The 12,162-nt window shown below is 46.1% G+C and overlaps 1 protein-coding gene across 18 annotated transcripts in view; it reads left to right on the top strand.

Annotated features, from left to right (window-relative positions):
* The window catches only part of FBRSL1 (fibrosin like 1), a 492,731-nt gene that overhangs the window by 120,999 nt on the left and 359,570 nt on the right, over window positions 1-12,162 (top strand). For all 18 annotated transcript variants that reach the window (XM_050318783.1, XM_050318799.1, XM_050318793.1 and 15 more), the window contains exon 2: window positions 11,678-11,875. In XM_050318783.1, the coding sequence (XP_050174740.1) occupies window positions 11,678-11,875 (198 nt within the window). The remainder of the gene's footprint in view (window positions 1-11,677; window positions 11,876-12,162) is intronic.

Raw genomic sequence — 12,162 nt, forward strand, 5'->3', positions numbered from 1 at the left:
TTATTAACAAACAGGAGTTGCAAAATGCTATGATAGCTCTTTCTCATCTTGAAAGTTCTTTGTGTTGTTGCACACTGGAGCTGTGCTGCAGCTTTTACCTGATTTTTATGGACGCCTTTAAAAACAATTTTTAGACCGAGTGTCTCACGTGTGCGTTGAGAATTGGTGTCTGAGCCTGGCTGAGAGTTCAGGACGTGCTTGTTCTTTGCTGCTCGTGCTGTTGTAGCAGTGAGAGTTGTTAGGTAGTGTGTCTGTGTGTGTGTGTACAATATAATTGCCGTGTCAGCTTTTCTGTTTCTGGTTATCTACATCAGGCAGCAGATAGCTGGTGGAGATGTCAGCTGTGATGTGGCTTATTAGGAACTACAAGACAGACGTAATCACAAGAAACCCTGCTTCCATGCAGGCTGTTCCCCAGAGTCTCTGGTTGCATCTGTTCTGTCTTAACCCTTCTCACATTGACTGGATTTTTTTGGTTCTTGCCAAAGGGTTTTGCCCATCTGAACAAAGAAATACCGTGTGCTGCATCTGTATTTCTCGGTCTGTGATGTTTTACTGTTGACAAGGTGCTGTGAACAATAAACAAGAGGCAAGGTTGAACTCTCAGAGACACGAATCAGGAGATGTACAAGGGCTCTTAACTAATTTGAGTGGGTCAGCAGTGATGGAAGTTGCTGCATCTGAATCTGTTTTAATTCCCTATTGAGTTTCAATGTTGAGGGCTAGCAGCAAATGGAAGACTTTGCACGAATGCTCCTTTCTCCAGTCTTTGACTGGTAAAGCCTTGTTCCAGACAGGAAGAAAAATGTCCTACAAGCCAACCAGCCTTCAGCTTCAGGTTTGGGAAGTGCAGATAGAGGTTTCTGTATCTGAAAACTCAGCATCAAGAGGAACTCATAATTTAGCATAGGTAATTTATGCCCAACTTGTCACCACTTGGATGGGGGAAGACCTAGGTCCTCTAAATGTGGTGGAAAGAGAGCGGCAAAGCCGATGCAAACTTGGAGCACTCAAGTTTGGTTTGGTGAGACAGTCCAGAGTGACAGCACCTGCTCTGCTGAGGTCTCTCTCTGCAGTGGGTCGTTGTCCCTGCCTGCCCCAGGCTGTATTTTCCATGCTGGGGTGAGTGGATCCCATAACTGGGATTCTGCACATGTTCTCCCCGCTGCAGCTTGCTGGGTTTGTTCGCTCTCGAGCTTTAATTGTCTGCTGCCCTGGTGGGTGTTTGCTTGGTTACTTCTTCCCTCGTGGCAAGTGAGACTAACCAGGCAAAGTGCAGAGCCTCCTGTCTCTCAGGAACAGTAATGACTGTGCTGATTTATCTGTTCCTTCTCGTATCACACGTTGCACACTGGAATTGGACCCAGGAATTGGGGGTGTCACTCTCAGCAGTCTCTCCTCCCTTTAGCACTGCACTCGCCCTCTCTTTCTTGCTTTCCGTTCCATCTCCCAGAGGAAACTGGGCTGGAAAGGAGAATGAAATACGGGTTTCCTTTTTAAAAAGAAAACAAACCAAACCTTAAGGGCTTCCTATTGGAATGTGCGTTGGGATTGGACTGCTATCTCTTTATCCTTTGAAAATCCCAGCTGGAATTATTTAATGTCAAAGCATGGAATTTCCCAGTGTGAAATCCGTGGCTGGCTGAGGATGCGCCGGGGATTAGAGAGACATCACTTTGCCAGGGTAGCGTTGCTGTCACTGCAGGAGACCTCAGTCGCACAAAGGGACATTGCTGGTCTGTCCTGCTTCAAAGCTAAATCTTGGGGATGAGATTCCTCAATTCCCATTGAGGTTACACGCTGTGTGACTGACAGCTGGATTTGGGCGGAATAAACCAGAGTGGGTAACACTTTGCCCTGCCTGGGAATAGGGAGGGGGGAAAAAAAAATAAAGCCAGACAAGAGCAAAACATAATTTGCTGATTAGGTGGTAAGAGGATGGTTTTCTAGTGCACATCCAAAACTGCAGTAAGATCACTTCACAGCTGGGTGACTGTGCTCATTTTGCTGCATGATAAAAGAGTCAGATCAGATGATTACAATTATTTCTTCTGGTCCAAAATTAATATAAAACAAAAACCTATGGTAGGGGAGCCTGATGTCTCGCAAAGCTTTAGCTTAGATAACAGCACTCTCCTCAGGAGAAATCTCCAAGTTTTGGAGGGTGTCTTCTCAGTTTCAAAACAGTTGTATAAAGAAAAAGCAGGAGTGTATTCAGGCAGGACACTGGGTAACCAGTCAATGCTTTTTTGTCCCTCTGATTGAAGATAATTATTTTAAGTAGGCATCAGTATCTGTGTTAAGGATTTATAAAGGACTTAAGCAAAACAGGGGCTGGTGGCTGGTGAGGTGTTAACAAGGTGCAGTGTTGTTTCAGACTCATAAATCAGCAGTGCTTTAGGTGATGGAAAGAGAGAGACCAACTCTGTAACATTAAAAGAATAACCTTTCTGGCCTCTTTTTCTAAACAGTTGATCTCTGTATAAAAGAGGATTTGCCCTGCTGTTCTAATAAGAGTTATAAAATAATATATGTGTAATTAGAATTTAATAATGATTTGTGTGACTAGATCTACTGCATAAGCTGGTTCAAGTGATTGTGTAACCTTTGCATTGTGTTCATAATCTAATGTTGAAATAACAGCTGGAAGTTGAGAGACTGACATGACGTTTTAAAATTACTAAGCTTGAAATTGCTGCTGTCTGTAAACACATGAAAATCTATTAATGACCTTTGAGCTCTCTGACTGAAAATGTTTTGTAACATAGAATACATTAAAATTGCCTGCTGCTGCAGTGCATGTTTCCCATTTCTCAGCAATTGCCTGGGATATAAGTGAACGTTTCGCTCCTGACACAGATATCAGAATATTTGAAACTATTCTAGGAAGCCCTGAGGATACAGTGAAACATTTGGTTGGTGGTTGTTTGTTCTAGCAGAGCGGTCGTAGATGAGCTGCTCAGCCCCTCGGAGTGGGAGCACATCGCTGCCGGCGGGGCTGGCAGCTGCAGACCCCCCTGGTACAGCACATCTCTCCTTTGGGGAGGAGCAGGGGTGGTGGGGGTGGCACAGACGCTCTGTCCTGCACTCTTCATTAGTGCATGTGACATTTAGGTGTTTAGAAAGGCGCTTCTCTCCTGCCAGCAGTCGTCTCGCTCAGAGCTTTCCCCTTAGGTTGAAGTGAGATGCTGTGGGCAGCTGTTTCTGGAGGAGGCTGGCTTTTACATACTTCTTGTTTGTTGAACCATTTATATTTCTTGTCATTTGTTTCCCAGCCAAAAGAAACTACCAGAGGACTAATTATTGAATACATATTCTAGACTTCATGACAGCTGAACTGAAAATTGTTGCCTACCACTGAGGGCAACTGCAGAGTTGGTAAAAAAATGCCTCTAGTGTCATAGTGTTTAAACATAAATTAATTTATAACGCAGCACCAGGGATCAGGATATGGCTGTTTTTTTCTTCTGGAGACTCTCACCCCTACAGTCGAGTTGGCAGGAGTGAATTTGTGAGCATTTGCCTCCGCTGGCGCGGTGTAGTTGGCTCTGTGCAAGCTGTGCCAAACTGCAGTCGAAGAGGAGCTTGCAGCCTGCTCTGCTGGTGCTGAAGAACATTCATCCCTCTGTTCTGCAGCAGTGCTGGGAACCTTTCCTTGGAGGGTGGTAATACAGAGTGTAGGCTGGAAGCAGAGCCTCGAAACGCCCACAGCCACTTGTGGAGTGAACGTGTTTGAGGCTGTCACCATGTGGGAGATTCGTCTGGAACTCTCACGCTGTGGGTGCCACTGCCTAAAGAGCAGTGCATTTCTCGTGGCTGTGTTTTAAAAGTACGTGCCATAAAGTGAGTGGAGACAGCACGTGTGGTTGAGTCCTAAAAAATACAGTAAAACTTCGTATTTAGCAGGTGGAAGCTTTGAACTACTTAAGAAATCAGGCTGAGCTTCTTAAATTCATGACTTAAGACTGTAGCTGTATCTCTTCAGTCTCAATATGAAGCTGTTCACAGGGTAGTCAGTACAATCATACTGTGGTTGTTGTGTACTTTGCACTTTGAAGATCAAAACTTGAAATGCAGAAGTATAGATGGAGGAGAGCAATTTAGGCCCCTGCCTAAAGTAAATGAGCCATGTGTCCAGTCCATCTGCCCAGCCTCAGCTTGGCTCAGCTCTGTTTCCCGAGTCCAGCTCATGGAAGCATGACATCCCCCTCCCAGCAGAGGTGGAAGCAGTTGTGTCTTCTCCTTTTGTTATTAATTTTAAAGAGAGAGGCAGTATTCCCAAGCATTCCTGTCTATAGTGACAGGTAGGCTGGGGGCATTTCTACTCAGCATTGCTTTCCTGTTATTTCTAACTAGTTTGGCTGAAAATTGGTAATGGTGAAAGCATCCAGCTGATGGATCAGTTTGTGCTGGTAGGACCCTCCTGCCTTTTCCTTTGGCAACTTGGGGCCAGCTGGTGCAGCTGGGGACTGGGGGTTGTGTTACCTTCCTGGCAAGGTTGGAAATGTGTGATGGAACAGCCACATCTGGCTCCAGGGAAGGAGCTGCTTCTTCGTGTCCTAATTCTGCCACTCAATTGGAAAGGTTTGATTTCAGTATGAGTGCCTGTTTGAATAATCTGGGGAGAGGAAAATGAGTTCAGATTAAGTGTTTAAAGGCTACTCTGTAAAGAAGCTTGTGATTGCTGGCTCACTCGCTGGATACTTTTGGAAGTTGAGATTGATGGCCCCAGGTCACGTTCTTTGAGATGGAGATGTTTATGCGTAGTCTGTCACTTGTGAGATGCCGGGCAGTGTGTGGTGCTGCTGCCTTTCCTAATCCTTCCCTTGGGAGGGAGCTGCCAAGGGTTGGGTATCTGCAGGAGGGCCGAGCTCCGTGCTCAGCATTCACACCCGGCAAGTGTGGCAGTGCCACTCAAATCAGCTGAAGTAGGTGCTGTCAGACAGGCACAAGCTCTTTCCAGCTCCTTCATACACGGCATAAACTGAGCATGCCGAGCTCCCAGTCCTGCCTGAAAGCAGCTTCAGCCAAAATGTGCTTTTATCTGCAGTGGGAGCTGGGCAGGATGGCCTGGCAGTGCAGGCACAGCAGCACCTTGGAGCACTCCTGCAGCCTGTGAAAGCTGGGCAGGCTGGGCCTGCAGTACACCTCATTTCCTCCACCTGAAAATGGTGCCCCAGCTCCCCTTCAATCATTTCAGCTCCCTTGCTCTCTGACACACTTTCCGCTGACAGTAATTCTGCGAGCGCTCGTCGGGCATTTACTGCCATCGCTGGAGGAAATACTGATGGCTTAAAATGGGATCATTTCCTTTCTGATGGACAGCAGGCACCTGTGGGAGTTCTAATAGCTGTGCAGTGTGCCTCTGAGCAGGCAGCAAGGAAGGTGGGTGCAGTTCTCTGCAGCGAGAGGGAGAAAGGCACGGCTGGCTTCCTGTGGAGCTTGGACAGTGTGCCTTACAGCAGGAGATTCTGTGTATCCACCTCCCCAGTGGGTGATGGAGAATGGTTTATACCAAAAACATGGACAACCATATGCTCAATTTGGTGTGCAGATTTCCCTGACCTCTTGCTAAAGTGAAGGTATTTGCTGTGTACATTCTTACTGTCCTTGTGCCCTAAATGATTGCTAAACACTGTTTCCAGGTACTTGGTGCTGCTGTGGAGGGAGAGGACTATTTTTCTCCCTCAAGTAATTGAGAAGGAAGGGAACAGCACCAGCCCCTTTCTCTGCAGCTTTTTGAAATAATTACTGCTCAGCACTATATCATTATTTATTCAGGTCTCGTGCAGGGAAAAAGAGCAATCAAAGCCTTGTAAATTCAGTGTGGATTGAAATGCATTTAAAAGCAGAGTGAACTGACCTTCTCTTTTGTAGTGTTTGGCTGTGTTGTGTTAAGGTAACATTTGTCCAAGGGATCTCTGCTTGGTATGGTGTCTTCAAGGTCCTGGCAGCAAAGGTCTTAATTCTTGGGACATAACAAGTGGGCATTTAGCAGAGTACAGCAGCTTGCTCTTCAGCTATTCATAGGTGACAGGAATGCAGCCTTGGTAATAAATTTGACTGTTTCAATTACAGTGAGTTTCTTGGTTCATCCACTTGTATTTTTAAGTTAAATTATGTATCATAAACCTGTAAACCAGTGTCAGCTTCAAATGTCTTAACATTTCCAAAGCTGTCTTGTCAAAAAGTCATCTTATTCTTGAGCTCAACATGTGACAGGGTCAGAGCAAATGTGATGCATTTTAAAAAGCGAGACCCAGATTCATCTGGAATATGTCAGCTACGAAAGGAGAATTGCAGTCCAAGGTTAAACAAGCAAGGATTTCATCTGCAATCATTTTAATTGATATTGATTGTGTTGCTTGAATGTAGGGTCAAAGCAAGAAAGTCACTTATCCCATTCCATTTTCATCCCTTTTTTTCTTTCCTTGTTTTTCACCGAATTTATTTGTGTGTTGGCTATTCCTCTTTGCTTGTGCTGTCCCCTGTTCTTGCAGTGGTTTCTCTCTCTATGGACCCATCTTCAAATCCCTGCTGTAAAGTTAGTCTTTTGTGTACTTTTCACAATATTATCTTTCCATTTGAAATACTGCCTCCTGTGTCACCTTTATGCAACTGAATGGACAGTAGATAGGCCTTAGTAGTGGTCTTGTCTGTATTTGTAATGTGCTTTGTCTGCTTAGAAAGTATGAGAACGTTGTCAGCGGTTGTTTCTGTGTTGCTGTTTTACAAACTGAGTATCAGGTCAATAGAAATATTTTAAAAGTAAGCTAATTAAAAATAAATCTGTTTCAACTGCTCTCTGAGCCAGGATCTCCCCCTGAACTATTAAACAAACGCGTTTGACAACCCTACTGCTAATTGCATGATAAAGTTGATATAAGGGTAGATGATGCTCAGATCCTCAGGGGCTTTTACACTGCAATTTTTTGGAGAGAAACTGGAGGCAGAAACAGGGACAAGTGGGCTCATTTTCAGAGACAGACGTGGTTTTTATTTCCTTTGTGTGGACCCTTCTCCTGTTTGATGTTGAGGGCGATATTTCGTGTTCCTCAGCTTAAGGAATGAGTGCTGCAGTGAGGAGCTGTGGAGAGAGAAGCTGGAGGCTGTTTCCCTTCTGGGAAATCAGCCCATATAATCTCCTGCAGTCGGCAGAGACAGTCTGGCAGGAGCAGAGTGTAACCAGTCCTTGGCTGAGCCTTGCAGTGTCCGATGGGCCCTGGGGACAGGGGATTGTACTGGACTTGGTTTCGCACCAGGGCCGTGTTTTGAACTGATGCTCGAGGGCTGAGAGTAGTTATTTTATTAACTGTAGGTGTTACTTTTGCCCTCTGCATCCCAGCAGCACACTCGAGGGTTTTCATCTAGCCGTGTGGGATTTGGACGTTTTCTTCAGGTTCTTCAAGTGTTCCCTGTGTATGAAAGGTATTTACAGCCAGAGCCTTCCCCTGCACGCTTTCCGAGATCTCAGAGCTGTGTAAATTCAGAGGATTAAGGCAGAGTTTGAGCTGGGCTGAGCAAACAGGCAGTGATAACTCCAGCCAGCGGATGGCTGTGGATCTGAGCTCGTGCCAGGGTCCTCCAGGGCTGATCATTATTTCCTGATCAAACAGACAGCGTGGAGCCCACTGTGCAGAAGGCTCTTGCTGTGGCATTTTAGGGGTAAGAACGGTCTCGTTCCAGAGCCGAGGGCGGTGCACCCGCATTTATTCCCGGCTTTATTTATAAACTGAGCGCTGTGCACCTTGAGTGCCTTTGGAGATTGCAGCTGTGCCTTGGTGACAGAAGAAAAATGGCTTTTTGGGAAGGAGTGTTCCGAGTGATTAAGGATGCCGCCAGCTCCGCCGCAAGCAGAGGTGCAGTTGCATAACTTTAACTAGCTTGGGCCGAATAGTGGTGGGAAAAAAATCACAAAGGTTTTTATTATGGACCCCCAAAATGCGTTGCAGACCCTGCCAGCCTGTGCCAAGGTCTTTTGCCAGTGGATCTTCACAGCTGCTCCCGTGGGAGGCATTTCAGGTCGAGCCGGAGGAGGTACCGCGACCCCGTTTTCGGCTGAAGTGTTCTTTGGTGTCTGTACATCCAAATAAACAAGTGGGGAGATGGAATCTGTGTGTTTCATGGAGGGACTGCCAGGAAGGAGGCTCTGAAGAAAGGCCTAATTCTTCCTTATCTATAACCATGCAGCCAATTAGAACCATCTGCTCTCCGTCTGCAGCCCAGACAGACAAGGGGCTGCAGATGGAGAGGCTGTAGCCTGCCCTGGAAGGTGTGAGAGAAATTCCTGAGTGAGGACAGGTAGGAGACAGCCCTGGAAGCAGTGAGTAGTAAGGAATAAAATAATTGTCTGTATTCTGGAACAAGATTTAGCAATCGCCTTTCTGGAACAGAGAAGAGAGAATGGGCCTGGATCCACCAACCTTCCCTGGAGAGGGGCATTTACTGGCCCTGTGACAGCAAAGGTAGTCAGGTCTGCAGACTCCTGGGTTGGGCAGAAACCCCAAGGGTGGATGTGGAGACCTTTTGACTTTGGTGCCTGATTTAAGATATTATCACTGTGTGAATCCCTGAGCTTTATGTGATGTGCAAAGGTGAAAATATCTGCTGGTCTGGGCTTACCCTGGGGGAAGGCTCCAGTGGGGCAGTTTTTCAGGAGGCCAGTCTCACCTGCCAGCTGGGATTTATGGACTGAAGTCAATCAAGGGGCATCAATAAACATTCACTCTTGTGATGTCCTGGATATTCTGCCTGTGCTTAAATTTTCCAGCACGAGCAGAGATGCACATCCCAAAATAGTAAGCTCTTATGTGCTAAGCGAGGTCCCCAACTTGGAGGTCATAAACTTTAGCAAAAGAGCAATTGCTGGAAGGCTCTTTTAGTAGGGTAAATAGAAAGGAGACAAAGGAGGCAAGAACAGAAACCCCATTAGCCCCCTCCTGCTCTCTGCCTGAGGCTGCAGAGGTCTGCATTTAGCAGCACAAAGAACAGCCCCGCTGCTGTCACCCTCTGTCAGCAGGGAGATGCTGCCATCAGTGTCCTGCCTTCCCAGGATAAAGCCCTGTGAGCTGCACCCTCTGCTCGAGTGGGGAGGAGTGGGACTGTGGAGTAGCAGTAAGTTTTCTTGTCATGGCTTGAGAAAGTTGGCTTTTTCTCCCCCTGTGGCTGCCCCAGCCGTGCTGTGGAGCTGCAGCCTCCTGCCACCTCCCTCCTGCTGCAGGCAAGAGCAGCCCCAGCTGCCCGGGCTGGGGCTCCATTCACGGCTGCCTGAAAAGTGCTTGAGATTCTTGGGCGCAAGTGGCACTACAAGTGAATGAATTATTTCCTTGGCTTTGATCCAGCTATAACTGTGTTCCCTGAATTAATTTTGCTGGTAGCTCAGTGATGAGACAAACCTTAAATCTCCAAACGGAACCGGGATAAAAGGCTAAATTTCCAAGGAGGGAGTTTTTGTAGGATTGGGGAAGGAACATGGATTTCCAGACCAGTTCTGTGGTGAAGTGAATCATCTAAAACCTGCAGTGAACGTGCTGTGGGTACTGAGGGAAGACTTCCCCTAAAGCATTAACAGAGGCTGGATCACCACGTGAAGACAGCCAGAGTTTAAACCAAAATGCTCAATTACTGGCTTTGAAGGCATCCTTAAAAGTGAATATTGCACCCCGAACCAGGAGTGCATGATTGGCTGGTGCTCTCAGGTGGTGGCATTTCCCTGCCCCAGCCTCCTTTCTCCCTCAGCAGGGCCCATGCCACCTCGTGCAGCATCTTCCATGCTCCTGCTGTCACTGCGAAGAAGTGCACGCTTGTGGTCACTGCTGTTTCTAATATTTTGCTGAGCATCAGTTAACAGATACCATTTCCATGTCACTGGGTTTTGATCAGTTACTAAAGATTAGCATTTTGATTTTTATCTCAGCAGCCTCCCAGTAAACAGGGCAATGTGACCTTTAAGTGGCATCCCGAACTGCTGCTTTAAAGTGTTACCTTTAAACTAAAAACCAAACTGAGCAGCTAAACGCTAATTTATACTCCTTGTTTTACCATTCATGGAGAATAATGCCAGACAGTCATTTTCCTTGCTCTTTCCCTAGTTAAGGGCTTGGCAGGCTGAGCTGTGTTCTGGTGTGTTCTGTGCTTCCAAGGCAGTGCTAGTTATTCGAATTTTGGTGGAGGGGTTGCATGTTTTTGGTGGTTTTGCAACTTGCTGTCTCTGTGTGTGCTTTAAGAGGAGGCTCCAGCCCCACAGGACCCCTGTGCAAGGTGTACAGAGGCTAATTGTGTCAGAGCCTGGGTTGGAATTGGGCATAGCTCTAGGTATTTTATTGCTGTCGTTCTGATTTCAGTGTCTCTGTGACCCCACAGTGTCAGTACATCATCTCCCTTCCCAGGGAAGGGTAACTTTAAACAAGTGAGTGATTTGGAGTGGAATCAGCATGTTGCACACTGAGGCAGTCAATTCACTAATTAAAGGAGAGGGGGAGGAAGTAATCTGGAGCAATCAGCAGGGCATTTCATCCCAGTTCCTAATTTTCTTTTTTGTTGGGCTTCAGTTTTCGAAAGACTAGAGAGCTAATGATTTTCATGAGCTCTTTTGCAGTACTGAAGGTGTGTGCATTGATGTGAGCAGTTGCACTGCAAGCTCCCTTCACATAGGATACAAATATCCCTGATGTAATTGCTCGAGTTGGAAGCAAGGCATTTAGAAAAATATCTGTGGGTGAAGTTGACAGATTTTGGCATGGTAAGCAGTGCTTTTAAGGTATATCCTATTCTGATGTATTTACCTCAGATAAAAAATTAATTGGAATAGTGATTCTGCAAAACATTCCCGTAAGAGTTCAGTTTTTATCCTCGAGCAGTTAATAAAAGACATTGGGGAAAAATTTATCTAGCTGTAGTGAACTAATGTCATAGTGATTTGACATATTATTTCTTTACCTCCTTTTCCATGCGGTGTGTGTAAGGAGAGAGTTTGGTACATTGTCACTGGGAGTTCAGCTTTCAGTCCTCAGAGATGCCGGGGAGAGCAGGAGTAATTCCCTTCTCTGATCTCACTTTCTGATGTTAATCATTGTGACATGACATACCCTGCTTTTAAACTGTGCCTAGACTGTAGTTACAGCCCTGATTCAGGGCAGACACTTAACACTTAGAAGTGTTCAACCTCTGTTGTGTGTTTGGATCCCATTGATCTCTCTGGCTCAGGGAGTGCGTGGTAGGGCTTTAGAAGTGCCTTTCTCCGTGTGAATGCTACCGTGAATCAGACACTGTCAGCCCCAAGGGGGGTCTGATGTGTTTCGTTCTGAGATCAGAAACAAAACAAAATAAAACCCACCTCTGTTTCAGTTGAACAGTTAAAGGCTTCCCTTCAGGATCCTGGCTTGGTCATGTGCTGTTGACGTACGGTTCCTGAATTAATCTGGAGTGAACTCATTTTCATAACCAGTTCCAGCATCTCTGAAATTAATCAAACACATAGCCTGGAGAGTATTCATCCTAATCTAATCTAAAATTACTGTTTGCATTGTGCGTGCCTAATTATTCATCCTAAGCCATCTCTGGAAGGAACATGCTGTCTTGTTTGTGTTTTTATTCAATATTTGCACGGCTTAATGCTTAGAAGTAGCCTTAAAGAACTTGAAGAACTTATGATTCCGGTTTTTTTCCTCCTTTACAGAAGGACATGTCGCTAAAGCCTCAGGAGAGGAAGGAGAAATGGGAGAGGCACCCGGGAAAGAAACCTAGAGAATCTGAAAACTGTGTATCTGCTGAGCCGAGTGAAAATGGCCATAACAATGATGCTGGGAGCTCCGAGAGAGAGGCAGACAGAGGCAAGGAACGGATGAAGAAGAAACTCCCCCTGAAGTCCAAACAGGTAGGAGATTACTCCTCATCTGAAGCGACTGTGTCACGGCATTGGCCACTGTGAAATGTTGTCCTTGCTGGTGGGTTGAGGTTGTTCATGTAAATGGCTTCTCTGGTAACTTGTGCTGGTGAAAACAACGTCTCTTAGAAGACTCCTGGCCAAGTGGCACAAATCCTGTGTTGAGGGCGGGTTTCATAAGCTGAAATGAGAAGATCAGGTGTCCTGGGTAATGTAGGAAGGAAGGAGCAGACCTCCCTTGTGTCCTGCAGCTTTGAGACAGTGTGGTGATTCATGCC

Source organism: Myiozetetes cayanensis, unplaced genomic scaffold (assembly GCF_022539395.1).
Source record: "Myiozetetes cayanensis isolate MyiCay16 unplaced genomic scaffold, myiCay2020 scf21, whole genome shotgun sequence".
In the NCBI taxonomy this organism is placed as follows: Eukaryota; Metazoa; Chordata; class Aves; order Passeriformes; family Tyrannidae; genus Myiozetetes; species Myiozetetes cayanensis.